The sequence below is a fragment of the Sebastes umbrosus genome, chromosome 17, assembly GCF_015220745.1.
Source record: "Sebastes umbrosus isolate fSebUmb1 chromosome 17, fSebUmb1.pri, whole genome shotgun sequence".
Classification (NCBI taxonomy): domain Eukaryota; kingdom Metazoa; phylum Chordata; class Actinopteri; order Perciformes; family Sebastidae; genus Sebastes; species Sebastes umbrosus.
Window position 1 is genome coordinate 3,880,016 of NC_051285.1, and position 18,879 is coordinate 3,898,894.

At 41.6% G+C, this 18,879-nt stretch overlaps 1 protein-coding gene across 1 annotated transcript in view; it reads left to right on the forward strand.

Moving 5' to 3' along the window:
* Positions 1-5,104: 5,104 nt before the first annotated feature.
* The window catches only part of klf5l (Kruppel-like factor 5 like), a 28,018-nt gene continuing 14,243 nt past the window's right edge, over positions 5,105-18,879 (forward strand). The window contains exons 1-2 of the mRNA XM_037749693.1: positions 5,105-5,369; positions 17,040-18,006. Coding sequence (XP_037605621.1) covers positions 5,229-5,369; positions 17,040-18,006 — 1,108 coding nt within the window. The 5' untranslated portion in view covers positions 5,105-5,228. The remainder of the gene's footprint in view (positions 5,370-17,039; positions 18,007-18,879) is intronic.

An 18,879-nucleotide genomic window follows, 5' to 3' on the forward strand; every position in this document is an offset into this window, starting at 1 on the left:
GCTAGATGACGTTCAAACTGAGGGAAATATTCGAACCAAAGAATCAACATCATCATTTTGTCATGGGTTAAATGCAGAGGTCAAATTTCATGTATGTATATCTATGTATATGACGATTCTAATAAGGTTTAAGTTCAGTGCAAGACTCATTCCACCGAGATGTATTATTTATTTATATTACTCTAAGTAGATTGTGTTATATATTGTAGCATTATGTAGATAATTTACATACTCCTTTGTTTCTTTTTTTCTTGTATTCTCTCTCTATATAAGCTTATAAATAGACGATAAACTAGATGTCTGGTGCATCATTTTAGAGACATTTCCCTTCAATTCAGGTATGTCTTTGGTATCTTTGATTTTGATTGGTTCAACACCTTCTGTTATCAACCTCCGTTGTCTTAATGGTGACCAAATGTTAAAAAAATCTGATCACCATAAAATATGAGATATTGATGATTTGCTATTAAAGACCATTTTGACTTGTCAAAGCCGTTATGACAGTATGTTCATACCCTTTCTTGTTTATTTGAATGTTAGTACCTTTGTAAAGATAATAATACATTTTTAATAGAATAATAAAAAATGATTATATAGAAAACACCTATAATCTTTTGGAATATGACAAACTAAGGTGCGTTTAAATATTAATAGTTGACTCTGTTTGATATTTAAGTCATTATAACTCTCTCAGGTGGAACCACCTATTAAAACCTGTAGTCCTAGTACACACTGTTCACTCTGTTTTTATGAGATGAAGCATGTTTGAGGTAATGATGGTAATGCTTCATTGGAGATTGGATTTAGGCCAAATCGGGAGTCAACTGAGGTATCAGCCCAGTCGCACAGCAGTTTGGGAAATAGTCACGAAATTGAATGTATTGATTCGTGTACGTAGACACAAATTAAAAAATAAATGTCTTGATGGTCAGCACAAATCAATTTGTATGTAATCCAAGTAATTCTGAACCCGGGAAGTATAAAGAGCAGCGAATACCGTGTAGGGAAGAGGTCGGGGTGAATGGGTGGGTGCCCAGGAGACTGGTGTTCGGGTCCGGTGAGAAAACAGAAGTCAGCGTTGATTTATTTGTCACGTAACTTCCGTACATAACTTACAGCACTTCTGGAGATATCTTAACCTAAACCACCATCTTTTCCTAAACCTAACCAAGGAGTTTTTGTCATTTAACTTCCGCACTTAAGTTATTCAAACGCAAACCGCGATATTTTCCCAAACCTAATTAATTAGTTTCATTTTGAGAAGATTGGAGCGGAAATTGACACGTACGTCACATGTTGATGGACATTCGTACGAAAATGCACAAAAAATACGTTGTTGGAAGTCGTGCTGAGCATCACGAAAAAAAGGGAAATTCACGTCTATGTACACGAATCAAATAGATTAAATTCCGTGACAATTTCATGAACTGCCTCGAGACGGTGTTAGATGTATAACAGCAGGATGTACATCAGTTGATTTAAGGGAGAGACACATGTCTACTTGTGGGCTTTTTGTGTGTCATTGAGACTGAAGCAGCGTCTTTGTGCTTTCCAATCATTTTGCAGTTTTGCTAAATATTGCCAGAGTGTCATATTATACTGTAGATGGAGAGTGGAGAGGTGGATGATGCTGCAGGAGTTGTTTGAAATTTATGCATGAGCAAATACAAATTGCTTGCCACCACATTTTTCGTATACAATGAGTTAGTGCTTCAAAGACTTTGGTTAGAGTATCATTTTAAAGTCATTCCCGTGGTATGATATGTTCGCTTAATAGAAGTATGACAAATGGCACAAGCCAATTTCAAGACGTGTAATTAAATCTTAATCATCTCAAATGTAGCTGACAGATCTGGTTCTATGGCTCCAGACAGGCCAAATCAAACAAAAGATTACTTAAGTATAATCTTAGTGAAACAGATACGTCACCACGAGCAAAGTCATTTCAGGACAAAGATGCGGCCATAACTGAGTTATTTTATGTTATATAACCTTTATTTCACCGGGATAATCCCAATGGGATTAAGATGGCAGTTTAATAGTTTCATATAAACACCACATAAAAACACAAATAACAGACTTAAAAACAAAACAGCAAAAAGTTTAAAACATGTCACATGAAAGCAGCCCGTTCGCACAAAAAGGCGTATGAATGCCAATGCAATACATTGTTTTGTTTTAGTCTTTTCATGGGATTTGTTTACAATAAGAAAGATAAAGAATAACTCCAGCTTTATGCTAAGATAGCAGAAAGAACAGGATCCCCCTCCTGATGGCTTATCGTGCCATACTCGGCTGGTCTTTTCAAGAGCCTCCTGGATGTTCTCTCATTGACAGTTCAAGCTGTACAGGTTATTGTATCAGCTCTTTTATCCCGGCTTGCCATGTTCCACTGCGGTATAATTATACTCTGCAAATATGCAGGCCAACCAGTGAGACACACTCGACTAGATCAGAAAAGGTCATGTTATTACATTCAGTATAAACATCTGTACGGAATTTTCTCACGGTTCATAGTCACACACAGGCTTCTGGTTTGATGCCAGAAAGCTTGACGCGATCAGGCGATGACGCCCCACTGGTATGTTTTTCACTCGCGTGGTAACAAAATGTTCCAATCACGTTTGATAAGTGCACCACCGCCTGTCAGGCAAATGTCATCCCCGTTATGTGGTGAAACTTTGGACATTGTGACCTAATTGGCTGACAAATTAGTTGGCAAGATAAACAAATCTGTTATCATGTATGCTCCTGGTCTTTGTAGTCCTTATATTCTACTGGTGCCATGAGAGAAAAATACAATAGATAAACGACAGAACAACATGTACCGTAGGAAAACAGAAGGTTTTGGCAACGAGTCTCTCTGTCACCCATAAAACCAAGTCCTAACCGCATCAAAATACAGTGTTCCAGATTAAATCCAGACTAGTACACCAAGTCCACACATCTAGTCAAGGATCGGGATCAGCTTGAGCAGGTGCCAAAATGAGTGGCATATCATCTGTCAATGCTGATTGTTGCGTCACTACTGTGTCTGTCGCTTGCAGCCGCAAACCGCTGCTCCATCTGTATTGAGCAAGTATAGTCTATTTCTGTTTCCCACATAAGGGCGTGTTGTCTTTTAGCAAAGCAATAATATAAATTATTTTATTTGAAGAGTACAATGTGTATTTAAGATAAATAAGCACGCACGCTGTTTTGGAGACAATGAAAGGCAGAAGCACATTGATGCACACAGTATAATTTAGTCTGTTGCATGTAGTTGGAGCCAAGCCTATTAGACTCCTGTTCCCTTGGTGTGTATGTGGTGTAATGTCTCACAGGAGAAGATGCCCACAACACTGACCTTGTAAAATCATAAACTAACTTTTTAAAAGTCAGGGAAGGAAACTAAATTGATGAAGATCAGTGTTGAAAAACTTCTGGTTTTGTAGATGTTTCCTTCTCCTTGAAAAAACTTTTTTTTTTATGACACATCAGTCAAATATGACTTACAATATGATATTTCAAACTGACTCAAACTCTCCACCCCCACCTCTACCCAACACGGACTGGCTTTCTTATAAAGCAATTGTTAAGAAGACAATACAATTCTGAAGAAAATACAAAATAATAAATAAATAAATAAATAAATAAATAAATAAATAAATAAATAAATAAATAAATAAATAAATAATAAATAAATTAAATACAAATTTAAAATAAATAAATACATAAATAAACTGAAATAAAAAATAATTAAATCAAACAGAAAAAAATAGATTTTAAAAAAAAAATCATCTTTTATTCTTTTGCATCAAAACATGTTTATTTGACTGCTTTTCTGGCCCGTTGTCATAGCAACACACTGTTTTCTGATCACACACAATGTTTGACCTTGTTTCAATCGAACAGTTCTTGCGTGCTGCCGTTATTACTCATCGTGACTAAAGCTTTATCATTTGCTGAAGCTGCTGTAACTTGCAATAAAGTGCAACTTTTTTTAATTATTTCCTGTGTGTTCATGTGCATGTAATTATCCAATTTATAGGATTTGCATATTGGCTACCAGTGGTTATAAAGGTATAACTGTCTGCTGCATGCCAAATTTTACCTGCTAATTCCACTATTTCGCCATCCTATTGTTAAATACAAAAGGAATTAACCGTGCTCACGGCCTCAGGTGAAAGTTTATCAGCATGACTCAGATACACGGTGTTGCAAAAAAATCACAAACTCAAGAAGGACGAAAATAAAGTCTTCAATTGGCAGGTAGTTTATTATAGAAATGTAAAAAAGAAAAATCTAAAGCAGCTGATTTAAGCTTGCTGGCTTACGTCAGATGGTCAGAAGTTTTTTTTTTTAAAGGGACTGTTTGTAACTTCTTACACGTATAAATCTACCGGGTCGGGATCCCATGCGCGCTCGCAAGTGGCCGGAGTCTCTACATCGCTGCCTGCTTGCCTTCACTCACACACCGCGCGCGTAAAACAGAGGTTTTCCGTGTCTTGTGAAGTGACGGGGCTCCGCAGCGAGTAACGTTATCGTCTCTGACCGGGTGCCGGTGTCTCCCCTGTTCCCTCCGGCCGCGGTCGGGAGGCTGAGGCAGGAAAAGCCAACACTAGGATCAGCATTGATTCATGGAGAGACCTTCGTCTGGTCAGCTAACATTACTGCCAAGCAGCTGAAATATAGAGTGATATTGTGCTTTTAGCTGACGTGTGTCTCCTCACTGTTTTGAGCGATGCTCGTTCATGTATATGTAGAGCGAGCACAAGCGCGAATCCGACGCTGACTTTCGTTGACTTAACGGCCACAGGTGTCGCTGTTAACAAGCAATTCTGAAAGTTACAAACAGTCCCTTTAATAAAAATAAATTGAGATCAGCATGTCTGCAGAAATAAGCTCGCTGCATTGTGTGTGTGTGTGTTGAGAAGACAACAGGCTGCTCTGCCTGATGCCCTCCAGTTGTTTTCCTTCTCTGCTTTGAGTCTCTCAGGTGAGTCCCGCCTCCCTCCTCGCACCTGATTGGAGCACGAGACTCATCCTCTGCTCTCATTGGCTGCTCTGCTCTGTCGAGCTTTTCCTGCAGGTAGCAGGTCCATACTTGAGCTCAGGTAAAAACCTACCTGAGCGCCAGAAGAGAGGGGAGGGCTGTGGAATAACTACATCCAGCTGTATTTAACAGTAACTCTTTATATGCGCTTTTAACTCAAACTCTTTATAAGATCTAGTAATCATATATAGAGATGGCATTGAGGGTAGGACTGGCTATGAACCCGCCGCACACGACGGAAGAGAGGGCGGTTTTCACGCAGCTGAAGCCGGTGAGGATGCCTGGAGCGGAGGGAGCTGAGGACGCGTCCGTGTTTGAGGACGTCAAACCTGAGGTGAGAGTCTCCAGAGATCCGGCCTTTCCAGTGTGGCTGCAGGTGCTGCTTCAGTCTAAATAAAGTGTTATTTTGCATGATGCACAACGCTTCTAATAACCATTTGATAACCATTGGCCTGCACCTTTTTCTTTATTTTATGCTTTTACCTGTGAAAGGAAGCAGCTCACCTGTACAGGCAGGTAGGCAGGTTAAAGTCCTCCACCAGACACCTGACATGTTAAAACGCAAGTAAAGTTCACCTGGAAGCTGTGGCATCAATAATCAATAATCAGATAATTAAAATCAAACTTTATTTCTATTTCTCAGAATCAGAATCAGAATCATGTTTATTACCAGGTGTAAGAGGTATATACTAGGAATTTGCTCTGGTTTTCTTGGTGCAAGTAAACAATGTAATAACAAAATAATAGATAAAAACGTTAGAATAAAATAAGAATAAAAAAATTTAATTTCTACCAATATACAAAATAAGCTATAAACATGATATAAACAGATTTTCTATAATGTAAGGAAGATTTTAGTAGGTTGAAGATGCTATTAATCTGTTTTTAATATTTTAGTATACATATACGAGAACACAAATCACTTATATTGATTGTATTTTGTTATTATACTGTTTACTTGCACCAACAAAACCAAAGCAAATTCCTATATACCTCTTACACCTAGCAATAAACACCATTCTGATTCTGATATTTATTCTCAATATGCTACATACAGCATATTTGTGGAAAAAACAACAAGATTTTTGTTCATTATTGGAGTTTATTTGCCAACAAATGAGCATCGTATATGCTGTGAATGTGTTGTGATGTTAACACCCTGCTGGCCTTTCTTATTTTTTATTATAAGCTTGGTCAGAGAGGAGCTGAGGACACACACTGTTTCCTCAGAAGTCATGGGATCTGATCACATGATGGAGAAGCAGGTTGAATTATAGACAAGTCTGCAAAATGGCCTCTTCTCCATCCATCATCACATTCCTCTGTAGATCTGTCTGTCCAAGATTATCAGTGAATATGTGTCACTGTGATGCCAGATATGAGCCTGAACAATCAGGAAGTAGCTCATGTCTTTGCAGAGGATCACGCCTATTGATTAATGGAAGAACGTTACTAATATAAAAGGATAAACGAGGCTTTATGAGCTCCCCACCACCTCCTTTGTTGACCCCAGCAGAGACGTGACAGCTGCATTAAAGTTAGACGGCTGTGAGTTGTTCGTGTGGTCCCTGCGTGGTCACAACAGAAACCAGAAGCCCCGGTGCGGTGCTGGCCTGCTGCCAGGTGTTTGGTAAACAGACTGCGGACCGTGAGACCTGAGGCTAGCAATGCTCCGGTCCTCAGGGGCCCACAGAGCCCCCGGTGGGTTTGAGAGGTTGAACATGTTTGTTCACTCGTGTTTTCATTCAGGCTTTTCTGTTCTGGGGTTGCCGATGCATGATGTGATCCTCACAAAGCATCCTGCTGTTGATGTTTTTATGCAAACACGGAAAGCGGTCACATGCTGGGGCTGTTTTGAACCGACTTTATTGGCATTGTCACCTGAACAGGTGTGATCTAGCAGCAGTTAAACCTCTCTATATTTCTGCATGTCTGTGCAATTTGTTTACTCAGATATTACATTTTATTGGAACAGGAGTTTGTCTTGTCTTGTATCCACCCGATCTCATGGGAAGGCATATACATAGCACAACATTACAAGGAAACATGTCATGGTTGGGCTTAAAGGTGGTATTAATAACATTAATAACATTAAGGTACTAGATGTCACATGTCTCACGCTCCTGTTCCATTGCATTGCATTCAACTGAAGACCCAGAGATACCACGTGATACTGACGGTGTTATACTATTGGCTCACAAGCCTTGTTAGAAGTGGGAACCAAACATCAGATATCAGAGATAAACAAAACACTCTTTTTGGACCCGCCAACATTTTTTAAATGTTTAATTCACAATTATGATAGTAGTTTTATTCAGCACCTTTCTGAAAGCTCTGTGGATGTATTTTCTTTTTCGTCTACATAAAAATGTTATCAATGAGACCTTTAAAATAGGTATGTAAACTAAGTAAAATACGGAAATAACGTAACAGAAGTATGGAAAACACATCAGAAACATCACTAACTCAACAACACTTTGGGACACGAACACCGCATGCGTTTACATTGCAGTCAGTACAGACTACATGGCGTACAAATGACAAGCCAAATGCAAGAACAGCGTTCTTATTGCACGCTATGACTTGCAAATTTCCGTGTCATTCATACACCATTTAGTGCGACCGTGCTGTTTGTGCAAGTAGTTACAGCCACTTTATTATACAACAGTCGTACCAGTAGTGTTGTCATTTCATGTCTTGTTTTTCTTCTTTCTGTGCCAACCTGTTTTGTATAACTTCTGATTATGAAATGTAGTTACATTTAATAGGAAGAACACTTACAGTACAAGAACATATTTTAACATAAAAACAAACTACCTCTCTGCAACAACATGTCACCTCAGTTGTTTGCTCTGAGGTTTTGCTCCAGACAAAATCGCCAACTGCTTTTCCTCTTGCTTCTCGTTGCTGTAACATGCTGCATTTGATGTTATGCAAAACATGACTTTGTCAAGAACAAAGAAGTCAGGTTGAGTGAAATAGTTACCCCCTCAGGCAGATTACCGCAGTCAGAGAGGGTTCACCTTATGTGCTCTTGATTCACCGTGAGCGTGCATTTAGACGGTTCCTTAAACACATTCCTCACAGATTACTCTCTGTTTCTCTCACCTCACCATTTCATCCTCTTTCTTCTTCTCCTGACTAGTATTTAGTCTAAAACACTAAAGCAAAGCACAACAGAGAGTTCTGCTTTCTTTTCACCCCTCTGAGACGTGTCTTTGTGTCATTGTGTTGGGGTTTTAGAGCGCTTAACAGTGTCGTGACAGCAGTATGTTGCCCGACCTGTCTGAGCAGGGCCCGCATCTCCATAGGCTGCCTCCAGGCAGCGGGGAGGATGATAAAGGCCGACCTCATGAGAAAAGTCACAGCAGCAGCAGTGAAAGGCTGCTGAATGCAGGTCTTTGGTTCACTCCAGTATTGCTGTCCTCACCCTTTTTGTCGGTGTTTGTGTGCGTTAAAAGGTTTAATTTTCCTGCTGAGTAATTTGTCTGTAAATGAACTCGCTGATCTTTTGGTTACGTCTGCTCCTACTACGACACAGTGGTTTATAAATAAATCCCAGAGGAGGCTGTTAAAGCGGTTCAGTCCTCAGAAGATGGAGTGAAATGACATTTACTCACATTGGATTCTTGAGCTTTTCCATAAGAGTAAAGTGGTTTTCTTTTAAACCTGCATATGTTGATCTTTTAGCCGCTTGAGTGCAGCGTAAACTTTGATACTATCACCTACTTTTTGCTCTGTTATCCACCAACTCTTGAAGCAAATATCTAACTCTTAAGGCCTTTACGCTTTGCACTTTTTGTGCGAGTAACACAGAACATGAATATTACAAGTCATTTATTCATCACGCCCCCGGTGTGTAAAGGCCTTAAAGCCGCTAAATGCTCCACTATGTTCACCAGCTAGTCCCTGACTTACCTCTCTGTCATTTGGTGCTAGGCAGGTAGTGTATCAGCTGGGGCTGGCCGATAAAACAATCTCAAAAATATTTACAACTTTTTGCCTGCTGCTGCTTGAAATGAGGTTGATGAGAGCTGAGAAAGTGAAACGAAACATTACAGTTGCAGACTGCAAAACTAAAACGAAGAGATGAAAGACACTAAAATTGTTAATATAAAGAGTATGAGTTAGTGCTGTTTTCAAAAAACTATTCAGCAACTTTGGTTCAGTCAATGAATCTGTTTGTTGTGTAAAGCAGCAAGAAACCAGTAGAGCCCTCTGTTTAATGAACATACAGTAGCAGTGGCATTTAACTACACTGGTAATAATAAACCTGCCTGATGAGTTTGGAGATGTAACACGTTAAAGAGATTCAACTTTGAGGTCTAGTATTTCTGATGTTTCTGAACCGACCAGAAACATCACCTGGATTTAATGATACGATTCTTCATCAGTTGCTATTTGATGGAGGGACATGTAGTAGTTACAGGGCTGCAATTATTATTTCCATTGACAAGCAATCTGTTTCTTTTTTATTTTATTATTGGATTAGTCATTTAGTGTATAAACAATATATATAAAAAAACTGTAATACAATGCCTATCATAAGTTCCCAGAGCCCAGTGAGACGTCTTAAAAATGCATTAGCTTCTCAGCTAAAGACTAAAGTCTGTCTGCTCACCAAAACATTGCGGAGGCCTAATTTGTTTCAGTTTTGTGTCGGTCTTTTGGAAGTTTATCCTTCTACCTTTCTTCCAAATGATGCATGTTTTATTCTGGGATTAATCTGTTCATGTACCTCAGCAGTAATGACAGAATAAGTTACTAATATGAAACCTATTTCCAGATTCTTTTGTCGTTGAATCACCAATAGGTTTCCTGTTAGACTGAGAGCATAGACAGGGGAAGTTACAGAGTAACTTCATGGCGAACACATCAAGTCACGCCTAATGATTCCTGAAGATCAATACTCAGATATGGTTTAGATTAGTTCTCAAGATGTTTTTTTTACATCCTGGGACCTCTTTTTGTTTGAGTTTGTCCTGGTCTTGACCAGGCTGACCCTCTTCCACATGTTTTGCTGTCACGTCAGTGAATGGTCGTACATTCCCTCGTCTTTTTAAGGCCCTTGTTGCCGACAGACGTTTTTCAGGCTGCTGAAGGCTGCAATGGTTTTGGTTTGACTAATGATTTGACTTCCAGAACAACACACGCAGATGCTTTGCATCTGAGCAAGTGTCTGCTGACAACGAGCCTCAGCTCGCACAAACCCACACTGATTGGTGATGCGAGGAAACACGATTCATTTGTTTTGTTCGTTCTTGGAGTTAAAACATTTGGGAAGATGGAGCTAATTTAGACTTCTTTTGTCTTTACTTATTTGGGCATTGGGTTTGAGGAAAAAGGAGAGTTCCAGCTCTTAATGAAGGGACTCGTCTTGGTCTCTCTTTCTGCTGGTATCATTGAACACAACACACCAGCTGTTCTGCAAATTCATCAATAAATAGACTTCAAACTTACTCAAATGGCTTTGGTGCACATTATTTTTACACAATAGTTTTCTGAGAGGTTTGTGGTGAACCTGCTGAGAAACATGTATTTCATATATCAGCCTGATTCATATGCAGACCCATCAATCAGTCTGATCCTCCTGCAGAGTGTCAGATCACCAGCAGACCAGATCAGCAGAGATTTATAATTTGACTCATGCAGTTGTTTGGTCTGTTGATGTCATCCGTACCCATCATGCCCAGCCTCGTCTCCGTTCCAGACAACACACGCCGCCCGCAGACAGTCCTACTGTTTTCTAATGCCTGTGGTCTGCAAACTCATCTACTGAAGCTGCATAATTTCTTTAATGACTACCACGGTTTACCCTCCGTTCGTCTGGGAAAACAATGAAAATTGCTCAGGTGTATAAAAACAAAAGGTGAAATCATTTTGTGGCGAGGGAAGGAATCTTTCAGTATCTGTAAACACGTAGCCATAGGATGTGGATGTTCACCCACCTCATACCGACAAATCTCTTGTCCCAACATTGTCTTTATTCCCGTTTCTTCAGGCAGTTTGAACTCCATATACATAAATCCGTATGCACAGCGTGATTATTCATAAGTATCTTGTGACATTTTGAAAACAAAGCACCAGTCGTCGAACTGTGGAACCAGGACTGTGAATGACACCCCACCCCCTCTCTTACTGCAAGCTAAATTTGAGAAGCACCTTTTCTGTTTTGTGGGACAATATAGAACAAAGAGTGACAGGAAATAAGAGACAGAAATAGGACGACGCGTGAGAGAGGTTATTGTTTGGACGAACTGTTAACCTGGATATGAGGGCTTCTCTCCCAAAATGATTAATGTCATGTCCTTAATGGCAAAGAAGAGTTTTTTCAGACTGTGTCAACACCTCTGCTGTCCTATGAGGCCAATACAATCCTCCATATCTGTCCCTCCATCAGCGGCCATAAAATGTCCCTGCAGTCTCAAAGGTTTTGTTTTTGCTCTGATGACCCCGTCATGATTTCTGCTCTGTTGACTCACAGCGAGCAGACCGGGGGGCCCCGACACTATCAGTTCTGTTTTTTTTTTGTTTTATGGAGATCCAAAGGCGAACAGCCACCATTTCTCTGCATTCCTAAGAGCCATAAAAGCAAACTGGTGTGCAGACACAGCCATTTGTTTTGCAATTAGCAGGGGGGGGATGGAGGGGTCTGATGAAGATGGCAGACCTTGTAGCTTGGAGGCTTTTGGGTCACAGGAAGTGGAGAGTGGTCAGAGGGTTGCTTTTATTGTTTTTCTGTATTAAGATGTCTTCAGTTTGAGGCTGGCATGAGTAGATGTAGTTTAACCACCTGTTGATGGATTTCATAGACATCTCAAAAAGCTACATTTGAGATGAATAGCAACGTTTCTATTAGATATGTCAAAGGAAGGAATGTTTTTGCCGTTAGGACAGACAGATGGGACAGAAGACGAGGAGTAAAGCCTCAGTTATACTTCGAAACGGACACGGACAGCTGCGGACACCACGGAAGCGCAGTAGTTCTTAGGGCAGTTCTTCATTCAATGTGGGAAGAGCAGATATTGGTTACACAGGTTGGTTCTTCTTCAGCGTGGGAAAGTGTGGGAAATTACGGAGATGCCGGTTGAACATTGTGATTAAATTTGGGTCAATTATGGCGTCACTGTGAACATCATACCAGCTTTTATTTATTGTAATTCATGCTGTAGTGTGGTAACAAAGTGCAGACTTTTCAAAATCATATCAGCTAAACTCAATAATAACAATAATATAACTTTGTCAGCAGAAGTTCAGTGATTACGGTCTCACACAAGCTCTGATTTTCATTCTGTTGGTGCACTGAATGGAAGCTGCTGTAGTGGCGGTTATGAGGGCGACAAACACAATTAAATAATCTAAAACAGTGAATATGATTGTCAAATGGATAGCAGTGAGAGTATATTCTGTGTGCAGTAAATGGGGCTAAAACATATGAAGGTTCTGTAAGGATGGATGCCACATTGGCTGGAAGTGTGGAAACTCCCACTCCATCCCATAAACCTGAACCGAACTGATAAGAGACTGTTTGTTATCAGGCAGAAGGATTCATAGCGCAGCAGTTGTACATGTTCTCCAATTATTAACTTGAGTCTTGGCCCGAAGATATTCGACTTGTTTACCACGTAAAGTCATACAAAGACATTTTGAATCGTAGTTCATCAACTAGTTCCCTTTGAGGTTGCCGTTCCTCTTGTGTAACGCGTTGAGGATTGTTAATGTTACTAACTCTTAAAGCTCTTTTAAAAATACCTGTAGGACAAACACCCACACCTGAATGCTGCAAGTCCTGACCAGAGATTTTAGTTTCTCTCTCTGAAAAGGGAGGGAGAGGAGGTACTTGCTTTGGGCAAAGACTCATTTTAAAAGATTTATGATTTTATTTGCTCCAGGGAAGCTTCCAGGGAAGGTTTGCTGAGCATGTGTGCAAAGTTAGTGACTTTAAAGATACATAAATTACAAAGTGTGGCACAGTTAGAACATCAGTTTTTTTTGTGCATTTCTCTTATTTTGAGAAGAGCTGCTAATTCATCCATGACATTACCCTTCAGCATATCTTCGAACTGCATGCAGACATAAATAAAGGCATCCATAAACAACCTTTGGTGCAGTACTGTTAAGGAAACTGCAGCAGCATCCTGCGTTGATAACATCGACCTCTCTCTGCCCAACATCGTCTGTGCATTTACAGAACAGGAAAGAGGCTGAATAGAGAAATGTCAATAGTGAGAAAAGATGCTAGCGAATCAGAGAACAGAGGTTGACAGCGAGAGGGATCAACAGCAGGCCAGCAGGGGAAGTGATCAAGGGCACCCAAGGGTTACAGCTGCCAGCAGCCCGGCAGCACAGGGCCTGTTTGTGTCCCGTCCTGAACAGGAGCTCTCAGAGTGGAAGGAAACAGAGAGGCTGTTTTTGTTTTCTGTTTTTTTCCTCAGTAAATACCCAAGACTTTAATTTCACCAAACGCTCAGATTGCACCTATGACAAGGAGGTGTGAATTCACCTGCGACGAACGATGGGACACCTTTTAGCCCTGCGGGCATGACTGCAGAAAACAACCCGGTCTCACGGGAAGATGTGTAAATACCACGACATTACATGGACATTCCACGTGTAATGAGTACGCATTTTAACCTTTTCATCTGTCATCTGTACGCCACTTTTCACGTGTCATTTGTATGCTACACAAACATCCACAGTTAGGTTTACGGTAAGAAAACCACTTAGTTAGGGTAAGGGTAAATTTCCTTTTCCACATACTGACAACTGATATTATACATGTTTATAACAGTCCACCTACAGAATGAACTGAGCTGAATGTACATTAATGGTAAATTAAAAGTCTAAATGCCAATGAAAGCAGAAACTAAAACCACATTAAAAGTACATGACATATCCTGCACATAAATATACACTTAGAAATACATTTAAACAGTAGTTGCACACACACACAGGAAAAGAACAGCAATAACCCCCCCTAAGGATTGACAATATATTGGCAGATTATTAATGGAGGGATTTGTGTGTTGCCGGTGCTGGCACTTGAAGCAGTGTTGCAGAATAACAGTGTTGAAACAGAACTTCTCTGCTGCTTTGTCCCTCCTGCTGAACGACCTCCGGCACATCAGCACCTCGTTAGGTCATTCATCCAAACTCATTCGATTCAGTCAGGACTCCACTGTACTGGACACTCTGGGTCCAGTTCATACAGTTCAGCTCCCAATTTACTCAATCTGCTTCTCAATTGCACAAAATGTACAAATCATGTCATCAAGTTAGTTGATATCCAAGTCTTTCATAATGTTTAAAAGTAGGTGTGTTTCTCCTTCTTTTCTTTTGGGCATGCATCTCTGCAAACTGTCGGCTAGTTGGTTTGAGTTCAACGTACAGAGCTGGACGTAAACAGGCAAGAGGTCGTGTGTCACAAACTGCCATAAAAAAACAAACAGATTGAGACTCATATTGTGAATGTGCTGTATACACGTTCAATGAATGCTCCTAAAACCTGAATAATATCAGCATATCGCACATGTCTTAATCTGAAAATGCTCCATTCAGAATAAGACCTGTAAACGTAGTCACTGGATATTTTAAGTCATGAAAGTTGTCATTACATCTACGCAGCGAGAGCAAAATGTGAAACATGCAGATGCGGATCAGGTATTTGTGTGCAGAGTTTGAATGTCCCCATCATCAGATTAGCCGCCTGCATTCATGCATCCGTATCGGTTTCATAATTAACTCACCTTCCTTTCTCACATGGTTTTCTCCCTCTTTCTTTGTTCTCTCTCATTTCCTTCTGCTACTGTTTCTTTTTTTGCTCTCTCTCCCCCCTCTCCTCATCCTTTCTTCAGCCCTATAGTGTATCTGTCATAACTGTGAGGATCACATTTGTCTGGCAGGTCTATTTTTACCTGACAGTGTTTAAGTTTCGCTGCGTCGTTCTCATGCCTTCAGCCTTTGTTTTGGTTTTGCTTTTTTTTCTTATCCACATACTAAACCACGTCCATCTGCCACACCCATGGAGGGAACTCTCTGTTTGTGTGCTTCTGTGTAGTAGTAGCGTGTGAGTCGGTAAGTTGTGTAGGTGTGTATCTGTGCGTGTATGCCTACATCTGTGCGTAGTGCGCACATATATTTCTTTTTTGTGTCACATGCATTCATGCATTTGTATGTGTGTGTGTGTGTGTGTGTGTGTGTGTGTGTGTGTGTGGTCTGCAGAACAGATTCTTTACGTTCCAGCTCGTGCACCTCTAAAGAAGTGACGCTCCGCTTCATAGACTCTGAATGACACCCACACAAACACACGGACACACACACACCAGTTAATCAGGATTAGGATCAGATAATGCCTTCTACTGAAACAGAGGAAAATACCTGCAGTTTATTTTGTCTTTCACTGCCCCACCTGTCCAGTCCTGTTGTTGCTTAAAACACAAGCAGATCTGATCAGGTTTGATTGACAGTTGTGTCTCCCTGGTGACACAAGAAAACAACAACTGTCTTCAGATTTTGATCCTCACATTGTTCAGTTCTATTTGGAGCGTGCATCACTTTTTTCCACACAGAGGTCTCACTCACTTCAAATCAGAGAGAAGAGCACCTATAAAAACATAAACACAGAAATGTTTTGTGTGAAATAAGCGGTGTGCAATAGTGTGTTTATGTAGGACGCAATCAATATCTCAATATCTACATCTCTGGACTGCAGTCGCAACATTCAGGAAAGCTTTCCACCGGCTGCCTCTGCAGAGTGCACCCACAGTTGCATGACGGCGAAGCCAAAACAGTGAAGCCAAAACATCTCGATCGCCTCCCTAAACGTCAACATCGCAGTCGATCATGTTCATGTAATTGTGGGAAGCCAAAATCGTAACTGCAATCAATATTGTATTGATTGTGTAGCTCTACTTCCTGTGTCCGAGTGGATCTTTCCTGAGAAACAACTGTTGTACAGTGGGATATTAAATTAGTAAAGGGAAAAGCCTTTAACTGTGGCGGTAGTTGGTTGACGTTATTTTAAACTCACCGAATGATCAACTGATGAGGAGCAATAACACCAAAAGCTCTCCTCTGTTTGCTTTTATGACTTGACTGTTTGGAGATTAATTCATCACTGAACTGTTACTGTGTTGGAATTACAATCTGCAAACATGCAGCAGGTGCTAACTAGTGAAACCTGTTGCAGCCTTGAAGGCTAAAGGAGTAACATGCATCTGGATGTAAGCTGTCGGACTCTCATCCTGGTTTCTGGCTGTTGGTCAGGGCAGTGAGCTCCACTGGGAAGCAGGAATGTGAGGTATGAAGGAGGGGAGGATGATGGAGGGATGGAGGAGAAAGTCTCGGTACCAACTTCTCTAAAACTTTTCTTTTATCCATTCATAATAGTTCTCTTTTAATTCCTCTGCTGCTTCCTGTCTCTCGCCCCCTATATACATATCTTTATATTAACTGTGGACTGGGTGGACCTGAGCCATGTCACAGCCACCTTATCACCATCTGCAGCCCATTAATCTCACAAAATAATTACAGCAGTTAAACAAATACTCTATCCATGTCGATGTTAAACAAATACTGTGCCAAACAGGAGCTGCTGCTCTGGATGTTTCCACGGTGTTCACCCAAAGCTTTTCAAATCCTACAATTCATCAGTTGGTTGACCTTAACATGTTTTTTACCCAAAGTGATGTGCTGTGTCACAGGAACATGAAATGCAATGATTCAGCGAGTGATACCGGTATTGACGATAACCATGAACCTTGACATTGTTTTGATGATAAATGTTAGTTCCCCCGCGAAGGGCCATGTCTGATGGTGTGACGTCACTTTGGCCATACGGACAATCACAACCCTCACGGATGCGGCAAGCATAAATCAAGCATAAGACATATGTGAAATCTCTTAGTGAAGAGCAGGTTGTACAGTGAAGGGTTGATGTAAATTGCAGTTTCATCATGTTGAACTCCTCTTTTAACCTTCTCTCTCCTCTCTTCCTCCTTTCCAGATTCGATTAGAGCTGGACAAATACCTCCCCCAGGGCAACAGTCCTCTCTTGAGCAACCTGATTGACACTGTCGACAAGAAATACAGACGAGATAGCGCCTCTGTGATCGACGACTACTTCTCAGACGACAAAACTGTCACCCCGTACAGCCTCAACATCAACGTCATCCTTCCCAACTCCACTCACCTCCGCACAGGCCTCTACCGGCCCAACACCAGGACTCTCACGCCGCAGCAGATCAAGATCGAGCCCGGGCTTGAGGTGCCCTGCTCCATCCCCACCACCGCTAACATCCAGGCCCTGCCGGACTTCACCTCTGTCTTCAGCATGCCGCCTGTCGTCAACAACGTGTTCATCAAACCAGACATGAGCTCTGGAGTCGTGGTGAGTGTGCCCTCAGGGTCCCAGCAGCATCATCAGCAGCAGCAGCAGCATCAGCAGCAGCATCAGCAGCAGCAACATTTAGACTCGGAGCTTCACATCGGACCCCCGGCCCCCCAGTCACATGTCTACCACATGCCCATCACCAGCTGTGCCGACCTCACCATGACTCTGTCCCACGCCAGCCCGTCGGCACACGGCTCCACGAGTGGCAGGACCATGCAGAACCTCTGCAACGCGACAGCCAACAGCAACTACATGATGGCAGAGCACCAGGTAGCGCAGCACCACGGTTACTACCACGCCTCACCGAGCAACTCCTCCCATCACACAGCGCCCCACAGCCTGCCGCCCTCACCCCCAAACTCTCAGCCGGGGAGCCCAGACGGTCACGCAGAGCTGCTCAGGTTAGCGCCCCAACTTCCGCCTCCGTACCAGCAGCGCCTGGGAGGGATGAAGGTGACGGGATTGTCTCCACACGCCATGCTGATGACACACGGCCAGGGTGTCCTGACAGGTCCCAAATACAACAGGCGGAACAACCCAGAGCTGGAGAAGAGGAGGATCCACTTCTGTGATTACCCAGGTCTGTTTGCATTTAGTTTTAAAATATATCACAGTAAATCATGTTTGTCTGAAGAGTGAGATCATCATTCTCCCCCTGGGGGCAAGAAACGTCTTCACTGGCAGCATAGTTTTATTTACATGCTGTATCATTGGGGACAGTAACAAATGCACTCTCTACACATGATCAGCGCAGAAGCCCTTTGTGATAGTTAAAAGTGAAGATGCCAAAACGTGGTGGCAGTATTACCTTGGTTGTTGCACAACACGTTGATTTTATGCCAATGCACTCAATCAGCATGACCTGTCAATGTGCATCTGAAGAGATGATGTCCTTGATGTAACACAAAGCCTTCTTGATTGTCGGGTTCTTACCTCTCACTGGGCGACTTGTCTTTGTGTTAAACTGAAATACAGAATTCACAGTCATTGCCAGGCTTTTTTTTTGTTTCCTTTCCTTCTGCTTTCCTGCTACACTCTGCCTGCACTGTGCAGCTTGCAGCGAGGACAGCATGCACCACCGATCACGTGTAGACCGCCTTAGGGCAACATACAAAAATAGTATGCAATCCAATATTTGCCCATACGCACAAAGAGTAAATATTGAAGCTCTACTACTTCCATTTTTAACTTGAGATACAATCAGAAGCTTGAGCCGTGCACGATTTCCTGGTCCTTATGAACGGTTTGCTACACAAGTAACAAAACAAGTTCCAACCACTCCGACAAGTTGGTTTAAATTGCTTTCTACCGATGTCACTGTTGTGTAAACAAGCTCTGCTCTCAAAGCAAAAGCACCGATGCAAATCTGTGAGTAAAACACCGCCTGTCTCTTACATGTCGCAAGCAGAAACCAGGTTGCTGCCAGCATACTTGGGAACACACTGCAAAAACA